Consider the following 14,138-nt stretch of genomic DNA (forward strand, 5'->3'; position numbering starts at 1 on the left):
TGAATTCCACGTACCCAAATATAATCTGATTCATTCATCTTCCTATGACATTGTTCACAGTTAAAATCTTGGAATAAGAACAAGCCAGGAAAAATTATGAGATCTGGTGATGCCATACCTAATTGAAGCTCTGGTTCATTCATGAGGAATAAATACGTGGATCTACTTGGATTCAGAAGTTAAAAAAGAGGTGATCTCGGGACTACCCTGGTGGTGCAGTGGTTAGGAATCCGCCTGCCAGTTCAGGAAACACGGGTTCCAGCCCTGGTCCGGGAAGATCCCACATGCCGCGGAGCAACTAAGCCCGTGCGCCACAACTACTGAAGCCCATGTGCCTAGGGCCCGTGCTCCACAACAAGAGAAGCCACCACAATGAGAGGCCCGCGCACCACGGCGAGGAGTGGCCCCGGCTCCCCGCGACTAGAGAAAACCCACGCACAGCAATGAAGACCCAATGCAGCCAAAAATAAATAAATAAATAAATTTACTAAAAAAAAAAAAATAGCCTATAAAAAAATAGGTGATCTCCAGTAACAACAAATTATACAAACTCATAAGGCTGACCCCAGGAACAAGGTACAGTCTATGACTCAACAGAAACAGTACATTTAAATATTTAATTTACCTCATATTCTTTCAAACTTCAATGACCATATTTCCATTTTGTTACTGTATAAAATTATCATATTTATTTTAAACTCTGGCAAATTTTCTGAAGAGAAGGAAACAGTAAAACCTAAATGCAGTATATAAAATGCACATCTACAAAGCACATACATATACAGAAATATATTAAAAACAAACCAAAAACTAAACCTAGGCCTCCCACAGAGAAGAACAATTTTTCTCCATCTCCAAGCTAAAATGTTAGTTTCACTAGACATACTGAAATATACAAAGATTTCAGGAACTTTGATTTGGGTGGGAGACTTGAGTGAATTCTAGAATCTATTTGGGTTCAGTTCCTGGCTCTGCCCTCATCTGCTGTGTGAACTTAGGCAACTCGTTTAGCACGGAATACATGCTCATTGTTATTATTTTGTGTCTGTTGTTGTTATCCCCAACTGAAAGCAACAATTTTAATACCATTGTTACAAACTCTTTATAATAGAATTTAAGTCCCAAAGAAAAGACTAGAAAAGAATAAAGAGTGCTTTAAACCTAAGATGAATTTTTAAAAAAGAAAGAAAACGGTACCCATATGAAGTGATGGATGTGTTAATTACCTTGATTGTGGCAATTATTTCACAATATATATTAATGAAATACAGGTCATCTACCTTAAAAATACGCAATTTTTATTTGTCAGTTATACCTCAGTAAAGATGGGGTGATCTCTCTGTAGACCTAGTAGTGTAAAGAAAGCAAAAAGACAATGACAGTAGCCTCTTGGCTACCCTTCATCCTTTGCCTTCTGCAAATTGTAAAGATGAAAAGAACCCGAACTGCCAAGCATACCTGGTGGGTTTAGCTACACATCAGATGTGTCCTACCTTGTCCCTTCCTGTTGATGTCAAGCAGTTAGCCACGAGAGATCAGCAAGTCCGGGTATAAAGGAGGAGTATTCTGCTATCAGATTCAGGATACTTACTGTGACCCCAGAGTTGCCTGGTTTCTCTAATATTTTTGTAATTCCCTGTGCATCCCACACCCCCAGCCTAAAGTACAGGAGCACTAGCACACAGCCTTACCTTCTTTGAGCATGCCCACTTTTAAACACTTCATGAAGCGGCAAGCCTGGCAGGATTTACGTCTGCGCTTTGTGATTTCACATTCATTCGTGGCAGGGCAGCTATATTCTATATTACCTAAAACACAGAGTTTAAGAAAAGAAGCTGTTAGATTTGCAAGACCCAGGCAACCCTAGCATCCCCAAGGCAACACCAACTCTGCTACTCCTGCCGTCCTCCCTCAAAAAAAAGTCAACGGCAGTCATGAGGATGTCACAAATATGAAGCCAGATGCTCGCTATAACCGCTGAAGATGCATCAAATAATGAGAAGATATATGGTGAAGCTCTTCAAAAGATTAAGCTTAAAATCAGCCTTTAAAATTATGCTTCATCCACTCATACAAAGTAGCGGTCTTCCAGAATTTGAGGATCCGAAAGAAATTTCCCAGCGGATTATTTCCATAAAAACACCAACATCAAAACCGTATTACAGTACCATCCATCCTGGACTTCTTTTGGTTACTAATGCCCTGATGCATCAGACTTTTTGTCTCTCTGACACTGAACAGTACAAATCTCAATGTGAAAAATGGTCAGCAGGCTAATTTGGGACTGCGCAGTAAGCTCCTTGAGGGCAGGGACTGAAGTTACATGGTTCTCGCTTCATCACTTACCAGAGCCTTACAATACAATTTTACTCTTGGAAAATGTTTACTGATGATGATGATCACCATCATCACCACCATCATCACCATCACCACCATCATCATCACCATCACCACCATCATCACTATCTTCATTACAACCATCATCATCACCATCTTCATTACAACCATCATGACCACCATCATCACCATCATCATCATCATGTTTATTCAATTACTTGCATAATGAATTCCAAACACTCAAGCTGCATGGAAGTGCTATAAATCAAAATAAACTGCTATGAAATTATATTTTTAATATTACAGTCTACATCATTTACGTTAGTAACAACACATTTGAAGTGATAAGGATGTCGCCAGAAGATCCAAACTTTAACTTGCAATTTTTCAATTAGTGCCAAAGACTATGTGTGGGAAGTGCTCTGGGGCTGCCTACAGCTTTGTAGAGAAGCTGCCTTTAAAATAAAGCCTCTCTCCCCTATCAGCTCTGTCACATAGTGCTTGAAGGTCTTTCGTTACTTCCTAACCCTTTCCCCTTGTGATTAAGTGCATTAGTATCTTAATGAAAATGCATTCTGTTTATTGCCCTCTTGGGAAGGGGGAGGTCATCACACCAAATGCATAAATTGTCATCAGAGACGGTCCGAGCATAATTGCAATTTTGCTGCTCCATGTTTGCAATACCCAGGGTCCATCCAAGTCCCCTGAAACATGCACAGATTCTAGTAATTAGCATAGAGTCTGCCTGGGACCACAGCATTGATGAAATATTTCAGAGTTAATCACACTTTGTAAACACTGATTTATATTGACTACCTTTCTCCAGACTGATGTCTCCTCATTAAATATCACATTAGTGGATTGCAGGATTGTACAAAGACTCAACTACTCAGCAACTGCTAATTCAACAGGAAGTAATACCTAACCACTCTTAACTACGGAGAACTGGTTAAGTATGCATGGCTTCAAAAAAAAAAAAAAAAAAAAAAAGCCTGTGCATTATAACTTAAGATAATCCTATCAAAATTGACTAAATTAGCATTCTAATTCAGGGTATTTATAATAATAAAAGCACCTACTTTTTAACATAATAGGTGAAATATTAAGAGTAATATTAATTGCATCAACAGAAGCACACACCATCACCTTCCTCAGAGATATTATTGTGTTACTGTATTATTACACTCACAGAAAACCAAGGATAAGTCAAAGGAACCAAACTGGCTGGGTCACGGCTGAGAATAAAAGGATTTAGAATCTGAACTTTAGATGAATGATTTTTCACTGCGATTTTCACTGAAAATTTATTTTGCATCAAGAGAGTGTTGCTAGTCATTTTCTAGGGGTTAATTAGTATTCGACTACCAGATCCTTCCACTCTACATGGCTCTCCTTATACTTATGTAAAAAGAAACCCAAGCCTCTGCTTTCTCAGGAAGAGTGGAACAATAACTAGTTAGAAAGAGAAAAAAAAAAAAATGTTTTCCGAACAGCATTACTTCCCTTTTTTTGTTCCTCAAAAGTCAATACGAAGTCATCATTTGTTCACTTTCTAGTATCAAGGCATGAGCACAAGTTCCCCTGCCCCATCCCTTTTAACCCAGTGCTGGAAACTTCTACTGGGATGACCCAGCATCACACACACACAAAATAATCACCTTCCTTTTCAAACCAGTTCCTCTTCTTCTTTGAACATTATATCCTCATCCTTCGCAACAAGGCCCTTCTGACAGGCCCCTAAATGAGGCCTGTGTGAGCTCACACCTGAACTATGGTAGTTATCGCCTAACTGGGCATTTTGCCTCCGTCCCGTCCCCCTCTAATCCACACTGCATACCACGATCATATTCCTCTTCCTATGACGGCTTTGATCATGTCGTTAAATCAACTTTTAAAAAAATCAATAGATTCCTATGGCCTCTGGAATAAACATAAAATATTCACCTAGCCCACAAAATCCCTGCCCCATGTGACTCTCATCCACTTTTCCAGCAACATTACAATGATTACCTTATATGAACTTCCTGATGCACCAATTTGATTTATTCAGTTTTTGCTGTGTCCTTCAGACGTCCCTCTGAGGATGATCTATCTTTGCCCCTCTTTTCTTCTTAAAATTACTTCCAAGGCTCAACGTTCAACTCAAATTCCATTCAAATCTTTCATGAAAACTTCTCAAACCACCCTAGCAGAAAATGATTTCTTGGTTCTCATATCTTTTCGGGTACTCTCATCATATACAGACGTGCCAGATTCTTTTATACCTTTTCACGTGCATATTATCCATGAGACGGTCAGATCCTGGAGGCAAGGATTATTGCTTATGCGGAATAGAAATCCTCCACCCAAAAGTAGTATATAAGTAAAATAATACATTTTAAATTACGTGATATTTTTTGGTGTCTCAAGGTCATTTTTCTGAACATCAATTATGATGCTGTCACATAGTACTGTCCGCAAGGTCAGGTGAGCTAGATGGCCCATTAGGAAGCAAAATGAAGAACACAAGGAAAACCAGTCCACAAATCAAATTAAAAAGAAAAAAAAGTAGAAGAAAATCTAGTTAATTTTTCAAAACCTTACAAAAATACCTTTGACAAAAATGGAAATCCATGGCAAAACCAGGAGAGCTTATCAAGGAGAAAATAGAAAAATACAAAGGTTTCTGGGGAGTTAAGTGTGAAAAGAGAAAAAAAAAAACAAAACAAAACTGTAAGAAGTTTTAAAGGAAATAAAAGTACATCTTGATATAAATAAGAATAAAAGTAATATAAAATATGAAAATACAGATGGGTGGCACTAAAAGAGCTATTTAATGTTTATCTTATCATAACACTTACTATCATTTACAAAATGGGTGCCCTAAGAATTGGAGCCATGTTGCAGAAAACACTCAGGAGTGATTCAATTATAGCAGCTGAATCTATAGACGCCCCTTCTCTGAATGACTGTCTAAAGATTTTTATATTTCTTCAGAAACAGAAGGGAAATTGTCAAATTGCCATATGAGAGTTTTAGATCACATATAAAGAAGGATTCCAGTTTCCTTTCTAACCACTACATTCTATAATTCTTCAATGACAAAGAGATACGTAAAGGCAGAAGAATTTTTAATAGTGACTTAGGATGAGTTCTTGAGGGCAGAGTTCTGTCTCATTTATAGCTGAATCCTCAACGCTTATCAATAAGCCTACCATTTTGTACACGTGCAGGGCTGGGAAAGAAAGAGCAAGTCCCTGCCTCTTAAGGAATCTACAGTTTTACAGAGGAGACAAGACATGTCAACAAATCACAATACAACTGAGTGTGCAGTGCAACGGTTCTGGATTCAAGTCAGCACCAGACACCCGTGTACACGGATGCATCCCCACAGCTGCTGAGAGTGTGCTTTGGAAAGTCAGTGAATTCTTCACACAGGAGCAAATGATTGAACTGTGCTGTAAAAAATGAATAAATGACTACATTGGGGTAAAGGAATCTTCCCCAAGCTATAGAAAAAAACACCACATTCTTATAAAAATTTCGCTGTGAATGGAAAGAAAATACACTGGTCCTGAGTATTTTCATAAATGATAGATTTTCAGCTAAGCATATAGACATGGTTTACGATGAATCTGACATCCTTCTGCCAAATGTTCTGTTTCAATAAATTTGTCTTGACATATATGGAAGATAACCTTGATTTCACTAAGTAACACTGGTTTATACCTTGAAAAACAAATCAACATCATTCTAAAGAACTTCTTGGCTGGAGGAAAACCTCTCTAATTTCCAAGCCCTCCCACTGAGTTCCTTAGTTCATTGTTGTTGGCTGTGATCACCCACCCAACAGTCTTTGATTCATGTCAGAGTCTACAAAGATTCTGCCCTTGAAAAACCTTCCCTGGTGCTTTTTCTATTCAATGAAGAGAGCATTTTATCCTAAAAATATGCTGCCCCAAGCACCTAGGCAACACTGTTACATCTATTTTGATAATGGCTCTAAGACACTCTCCCAATAGACCCTATGATCTCGATGGGGCACTTGTTTTCCTTCGATTCACCAAGAGGAAACAAGGCAAAAATATTTCCAGTAGCAACTGCCGGCTTCTGGAATGTTAACACTGGACAGTCATTCAGGGGAATGCAGAAGTTATTGTTCACAGCCTAGAATTCTCATTTCAGACACGGAGTTTTCTTGGATTATAGCTCGCTATTTTCTGGGCCACGTTTGTTATAAGGCACCAGGGACTGAATTGGGCAGCCGTGGATGACACGACTGGAATTTTCCCAGTTTTGTCAATAGCTGGGGAAATAAGCTCAGCTTCAGAGGGAACCAGATCCACGTGGAAGCTCTGGGTTTTTTAACCAGGCTGACAATCATGATAGAGCAAGTTATAATATCTCTTGGCGTCTTTTCAGAAGGTCCTGGGCTCTGATGACTGACTGCAGAGTCTTCTGTACAATCAGTTTGAGGGCAATATAATCCTCTCACTTACTGCTTAATAGAATCTTGCAGCTAGCTGGTGGATAGACTAACAGGGTGTATGTAAAACTTCAGCCTGGAGCGCCAGTGGATAATTTGTATATTCCTTTCAGTCACTTAATGGACTTTTACAGTTTAGCAGTGAAAGGGCTGAATGATGTAAATTAGCACGGCATCTCAAAATAAAAATATATGTCAAGGGCTTCCCTGGTGGCACAGTGGTTGAGAATCCGCCTGCCAATGCAGGGGACACGGGTTCGAGCCCTGGTCTGGGAGGATCCCACATGCCACGGAGCAACTAGGCCCGTGAGCCACAATTACTGAGCCTGCGCATCTGGAGCCTGTGCTCCGCAACAAGAGAGGCCACGATAGTGAGAGGCCCGCGCACCGCGATGAAGAGTGGCCCCCGCTTGCCACAACTAGAGAAAGCCCTCGCACAGAAACGAAGACCCAACACAGCCATAAATAAATAAATAAATAAATAAATATTTAAAATATATATATATATATGTCAAATCTTTACTTCTGACTCACATCTCTTGCACATAGTAATGAAGCATTGGGCTTTATGTAGTTCCCAAGAGCTGTCCTCTTTTTCATACATACAGACATCATAATTTTAAAGCCAATTTGAAAGCATCTGTCTATTTCCCCCAATTGTTTTAATTTTATTAACAGAACCAAATGGCTTGGGATGACCCAAGGGCACTCCAAGTGGGGTTTATCCAATTGTTTTCCAACATTAAGTGATTTAAAAATAATGGGATTCGCCTCAGTACACAATTACAGAGCATTAAAAACATGAAGGCAATAATCTGTAGTATTTTTGTTTTAAGTGTCCAAAAGCAGGAAAAAGAAAGAAGGAAAACCCTCTCTTTACTGTATGGTAGTAAAGGTTTTTCCATACAGTGATACAACTTCCCTTTCTTTCCTTTTCTTCTCTTTTTTGTGTTTAAAGCTCCTTTGTTTCTAGCTCCTTTCTCCTCATTCTACCTGAAATAGAAAATAACAGTATCTATAGCCGGGATTATATAATGTGAGATAATAACTCATTACATACCTGTGGCAAAAAAAAAGTCATAATTCTATCAATGCATATTTAAGTAAAGGATGCTATTTTATTTTCAAAGAACGCACCCAAAGTTAGACTTCAAAATAAGTTACTTAGGGACGCTATATCTCTTCCCAGAAGAATGCTCTGAATACTTTTTGAAACTTCTTTCAAACTGCCACTAGAGTTATTTCAAAGCTATAAAGCAGAGAGGGGAAGGAATCAAATGACACTTGGCTCATACTCACCCAAAATATCTGACTGGCCAAATACAAGACACGATGCCGAACGACGGTTGTCTATTACGAAATGTTAAATCTCCCCTCAAAGGTCCAAGAACTGCCATCACTGAAGATATTTCAAGAATCTGCCTCAAGTTCTCAACGAAGATGCCCCAGACTATGACAAGGAATGGCAGCCCCAGGCAACCGAGGGGACCGCATCCACTTGCGAGCTCGAAGACGTGGCAGATGGAGGAGGTGGGGGAAGAGGGCCACGTCCGGTTAACAGGCACACCGGGCTCTCAGCAGAGCAATTTCCTACACAGGGTTATGCCAGAGCCTCACATTCTTTGCCTTTTGGCTGCCCCTCTAACCCTCTACAAAATGAGGTGGGAGACAGGCGGGTCTAGAAAAGGTCACTTGATATTTGGTTCTTTAAGGTTCTACTGGATTAAATTCTGATCATCACAAAAGCAATTTACAAGAGCCCTAAAAGTATGTGGGCACAAATGACTGCCTTTTCACAGTGAAGATCAGGCCTTGCTCCCAAATGCGAGTGGATGATGCTTTGCCTTTAAGGGAAAAAGATCAGGAAAAAACCCACAAGCAGGCAGGTTTATTTATTTTTTATTCTTTTTTATTTTTTGGCTGTACCACACAGCTTGTGGGATCTTAGTTCCCTGACCAGGGATTGAACCCTGGCCCCCCAGCAGTGAAGGCTCAGAGTCCTAACCACTGGACCGCCAGGGAATTCTCCAAGCAGGCAGGTTTATAAATCCTAGTGACTGGAGACTAAACCACAGACTCTGGTTTCATCCTCCAGCCATCTGTGTTGGGAGGGCCATTGAGCCTACAGTGGGTACCAGCATTGACTGCCTCCATGCAAATACATGTATCTAATCACAAGATTACATTTCCCCATTGTATTCAGTGAACAATGATTTAGCAGGAAAACAATGCTGTACAATGGGGAGGAATTATTTAGTCTTAATTTTTTTCCAATTTAAACAAGACATACCCTGCCTCAGTTTCCCCCAAACTTGTAAACATGGCCACTCCTTTATTGCTTTAATTGCACAACTGTTAACACTGAGCACGGTGCATGTTCATCTCAAAGAGAAGTTGGGGAAAAGTTCTTGTGTGCCCATGTATATCCATCCTTAGCATACGGCCTTGCATATGGGTCAGGAAAACGTCTGAGGATGAATAAGTGAGGGAAGAAGGAGAAAGGAAGCGGCAGATCTCAGTTCAAATTCCAGCTCTGCACTTTCTTAGCTGTCAGAACTCAAACCGGTCACTTCACCTTCATACTCCCAGTTTGCTTACGTACAAAAGAGGAATCATCACTCCTGCTTTATAACATTGTAAGCATTACATGGAATATAGGTATTAAAATCATATACAGTTTTGTTCTCCCTTCTGAGAAGAAAGGGAAGAAACACTGTAAGATTTTCATCGACGATGAAACATTATGAAATACTCTGACTCAAAGACCTAAGCGTGGAGTTTGGGAATAGTATAAAAACAGTCTTCTGCAGATTTATGCAAGAGTGTGAGAATGAATATGCCATTCACCCAGAGAACTGGAGAGAGGATTTTGTCTTGCCAACAACTCTCGTGTACACAGCTATATTTTACAGATACCAGGAGGAGAGGAAGAAGTGTAATAACTCAAGTCATTTTTTAAAGCACCAAATTGTCTACGAAGTGAATTTCCAAGACATCAACCACCTCTCCTCATGAACATTTCCTGTCACTTCCCGGGAGCTTGTTAAACTGCCCATCACTGGGTGTAATCTGATTATAATTGAGGGCAAAGCATTTGCAAAGCTCTTCAAAATCTCACCCCAGCCTTATCTCTTGCCGCAGTTCCAGGTCAATCCCTACCCCTATCCCAAGTCCACCCCCTTGTCTGACACCCACGCTGAATTACTTCCAGTTTCTAGAAAGCAGCATTGTCTTTCCTGCTGGTCCTAGATGTGCTTCTTTTATCATTTCTTCAATGAAGCTCTCCCAGGGCCCACAAGACTGGGGTCCAGGGGTCTGTATGGGTATAACTAGTTCATCTCGCACTTACCTTCAAGCGAACTTTTCTCCTAGCCTTTAAGGCACTTTATTACATGTGTCTAGTGAATTGCCCACCTCTTGTCCCAACTGTACAACTGTCCGTTCCTTGAGGACGGGGACTTACTCCCCTGGAGTCCCCAGCAGAACGTTTCATTACCCGTCCACTTGATTTTTACTGATCCTATTTCTCATTCCTTCATTTTAATGTTTAGCTCCAAAGTACGCATAAAAATAAACTAGGTACAGTCAATTAGACAGAGCATAACTGATAGCAGCCCACCAATAATATACCATTTGTCATAAAGCAACACAGATTTTTAGGCTATTAGACTTAGAACAAATCCCAAATTCCAGTAGGTTCAGGCTCCTGGTTTTATGTAGACCTGAAAGAGGTGGATGGGTACTGACTTATCTATGATCACTCAACCCTCTTTACAAGGATAAGTGCTAGTTAATTGCAGAAAAGAGACTAAAACTCAAATTCCTGACAACCAGCCCAATGCTCTTTCAATGCACCTGTTAAAACTTACATACCAACACCTCTAATAAACACTAAGAGTGTGGAGCACTCTTCTATGTGCTCTACATCTATGAACCCCCATTTTGCAGATGAGAGAATTAAGGCACAGAGAGAAGAGGTAACATGCCCAGAATTACACAGCTTACAAGCGCCAGAGCTAGGATTGAAACCCAGGCACTCTGGATCCAAGTCTCTCCTCTTAACTAAGATGCAATGTCGCCTGACTCTAATCTCCAAAAGAAATTAATTGAGTGCTGTAACTGAGTGTTGTTTAGAACAGAAATGAAAAATGAAATCGTTATCTCCTGAGAGGGTGCTTTGTGTAGCTGTTGTTGTTGCTACTGTTGCTGGTTGCAAAGGAAATTTTGATGCCTGGGAATGTGGTAGGATAGGGTGGATCTTGGCATTGTCATTTGCTGTTGTCAGACTTGTGGTGCAAGACCAGCTGTGGGAGAGGATAGGGTTGCTCTTGGAGAAGGGAATTCCTCAACACCTCAAAAAGAAATCCCTCAACTTGTCTCTGTACCACTATGGTTTGTGACCAGTTTAAGTCCACAGAAACCAAACAAACCGTGTCACCAAAGCAACAGGTGTCAGGTTGTACACATGTATTTTATAGATCCCCAAACACAGCTATTGTTCATGATCGGAAAAAACTCAGAATCCAGAATCGGCAGGGTGTGCTTTGAAATGCATTTAAAAGGGAATAACAGTATACAATCAAAAATGCTTACTGATGAAAATGATGGAGAATACAAATCTCTCTCATCAAGGTATGCAGAAATTTAACGTTTTTAGCTTTGACAATGACATCTTCTTGGAAAGGGCTACTGCTCTTTTGCAGTGTAGAAAACATCCCCTATGTGATGTGTGCAGACACTTCATCTTTGCCTTTAAGCTCCTATGGTATAGGGATCGTGTCACGGTCTTCATAAAAGAGCTCAAAAACGACCACTGCCACCTGAAAGGTGTTATATCTGAGCTAACCGTAACTCCCCAAATTTGCTGTGCTCAGGATCCAACTCCAATTCTTATGTGTTCTTTCTCTACTTAGAAATTTTAAACAGCCTTGATATGAGTCTGCCTGTGTCTCTTTAAACATACAATTAAAAAAAAAAAAAAGCTCTGTTAACATAATACTCTTGGTGAAAGGAAGAAATGCTAATTAAGTCTAATGCATCCACTCCATTTGGATAGAAAGAGTTTCAATGTGCGCATTTTGCAGTGGCAATTACCGAATGGTACAGTAAGTCCGTATGACAAGTGTGGAGGCATTAGGATCCTACCCTATGTGACAAAAACAAATGACTCAAAGAGGAATTTGACTTCATGCCAATCTTGAGATTTTCCTTCTACCTTAAACAAGTCAAAACAAGCATACCCTTTCCTAATACTGCCCCTAAGTGCTTTGTTCTTGAATGCTACCAGTGTGCCCAGAACTCCTAAGAGACATTGGTATTAGATTCTTCCTTCCGGATCAAGTTCACGTATTCAACAAGTGTCTACCTATGTCCTCCAAAGCTGGTATGGATTTGGGGAAATCCTGCTTGACACAAGTGATGGTAATTGATCTATATTTAAACTGTAGAATGTGATATAACTGTGATTACAAGATGCTAGAGTCAAATGGGTTCAAGTCCCAGTTCTATCATTTTCTGTCTGAGTTGGGGCAAACTTTTAAACCTGGAGTTACTTTCTTTGTAAATGAAGTGGTCATGGGACCTAGCAGTTGATACCTCATGGGGTTGCTGTGTGAAGCAAGTGAGATCGTGTATTGAAGGTACTGAGCAGAGTGCCTCATACAGAGTGAGCCTTGATTATCAACCATCATCACAACAGGGTAATGATACTCAGGAGAGGGATGCAGAAGAAGAGCCAAGAGGGACCTGCGAAGGGCCCGGTGCTGGGCCTCAGCCCAGAAATGAGGAAATGCTGGGCAGAGAATTCCTCCTGGACGGCACTAGGAAGCCAAAAGGCTAGGAGCGTAGTAGGTCTGTTAAATCAATAGGCACCATTAGGAGAAGCATAAGCCAACGTTCAAAAAGGAGTAATGACTAGTCACCCCAAGAGTCAGGGGACGCCAACAAGGCTGCCAGCTGGATTTAGAGTAAAACAGAGAAGCTCAGAGGAGAACCAGTAAAGCTCGGACCGTGTAGCGTGTGTGCCTGAAGATTCTCCTCTCGGAAAGAAAACCTGGGCACCTAAACTGTCTGCTCTGACAGGGTGGTCAGCAAAGGACCTGACGTCTCCTCAGGGAGGAAAAGTACAGAGGGAAACTTAGCAGGGGAGAGTGGGGGGCTTCTTCCTGTTGGATGATGATCCAGGGGAGGCAGGGTCAGGATTCCTCTTCCTGGAAACACTTAATTCTTACCCCTTTATAAAACAGCAGGGGTCCACAAGCTTTTTCTTAAAGGCCCAGATAGCCAAGAGTTCAGCTTTGCAGGTCCTTCAGTGTCTGGTACAACTCCTGTAGAAGCAGGAGAGAAGCCACAGACAACGCAAGAATCGGTGCGGCTGTGTTCCAATAGAACTTTCTTTAGCAAAGTGGATTTGGCCCCCAGGGCCTTGGTTTACTGATCTTGGGTCTAAAACATGTGGACAAAAGGCTGCAATGATAAGAAATACTTTACAATCTCTTATCCATCATTTCCTCTTTTTTTTTTCTCACAACCCTGTAAAGTAGCTTCTTATAAGTTAGGTTCAGATATTAAAAAAGAAATCTCAGTAAACTGAGACGAACAGGTGGCAGGATGAGCTGGAGGGCTTTTGCTTGAAATATTTGTAAAATTTGAAATTGTTATCCACGTAAAACATAGTCTGAGGACTCTGGGGACAGCGAGGGTGTTCCAGAAGCAAGGAAGCAGTGCAGACGCTTTGGAAGCGAGGGAAAAAAAATACAGGCGCAGTCAAGGACAAAATCTTGGGCTAGATTCGTTCCTTTGAAGATTCTTGTACTTGCCTCTGATCTTCCTCAAATGGAAACTATGTTAATAGTATGCGCTGAAAGAAAATGGGTATCAGAATGCAGATGTAGGGTATGCTTTCAGATTCACGCTAAAGCATTCAGATCTCAAGCTCTAAATTTTAAATTAATCCAGATTTTCTTGTACTAAATTCTCTTGTTTTCTTTCTAGGATGACTCAGTGATGCCCTTCTAAAAAAAAAAAAAACATATAAAAATATGGCTGTTTCTTTAAACTTTTTCAAACCAAAATAAAACAAGAGTTAATTCCAAAGAATATAATTTTTTCCTATAAACATCCAGATGCATTCATATAATCACTTAAAAGAAAAAAAAAACTCCTTCTGACTAGTATTCATCATAAGAAAAAAAAAAATTGATTCTGAGCTGCCTTCTATTGTGGTCACAACGTTTAGTAAGTGGACAGGAGAAGAAATAAGCCTCTTCCCTCCTGAAATCAAGAACGAAAGAGTCTGGGAAGTGTTATCAGCGGTGAGTGTACACTTTTAGGATCA

At 40.4% G+C, this 14,138-nt stretch overlaps 1 protein-coding gene across 1 annotated transcript in view; it reads right to left on the reverse strand.

The window, feature by feature from the left end:
* The window catches only part of LOC114238627 (uncharacterized), a 312,107-nt gene that overhangs the window by 157,832 nt on the left and 140,137 nt on the right, over window positions 1–14,138 (reverse strand). The window contains 1 exon segment of the mRNA XM_057541296.1: window positions 1,692–1,808. Coding sequence (XP_057397279.1) covers window positions 1,692–1,808 — 117 coding nt within the window.

Source organism: Balaenoptera acutorostrata, chromosome 1 (genome assembly GCF_949987535.1).
Source record: "Balaenoptera acutorostrata chromosome 1, mBalAcu1.1, whole genome shotgun sequence".
Classification (NCBI taxonomy): Eukaryota; Metazoa; Chordata; class Mammalia; order Artiodactyla; family Balaenopteridae; genus Balaenoptera; species Balaenoptera acutorostrata.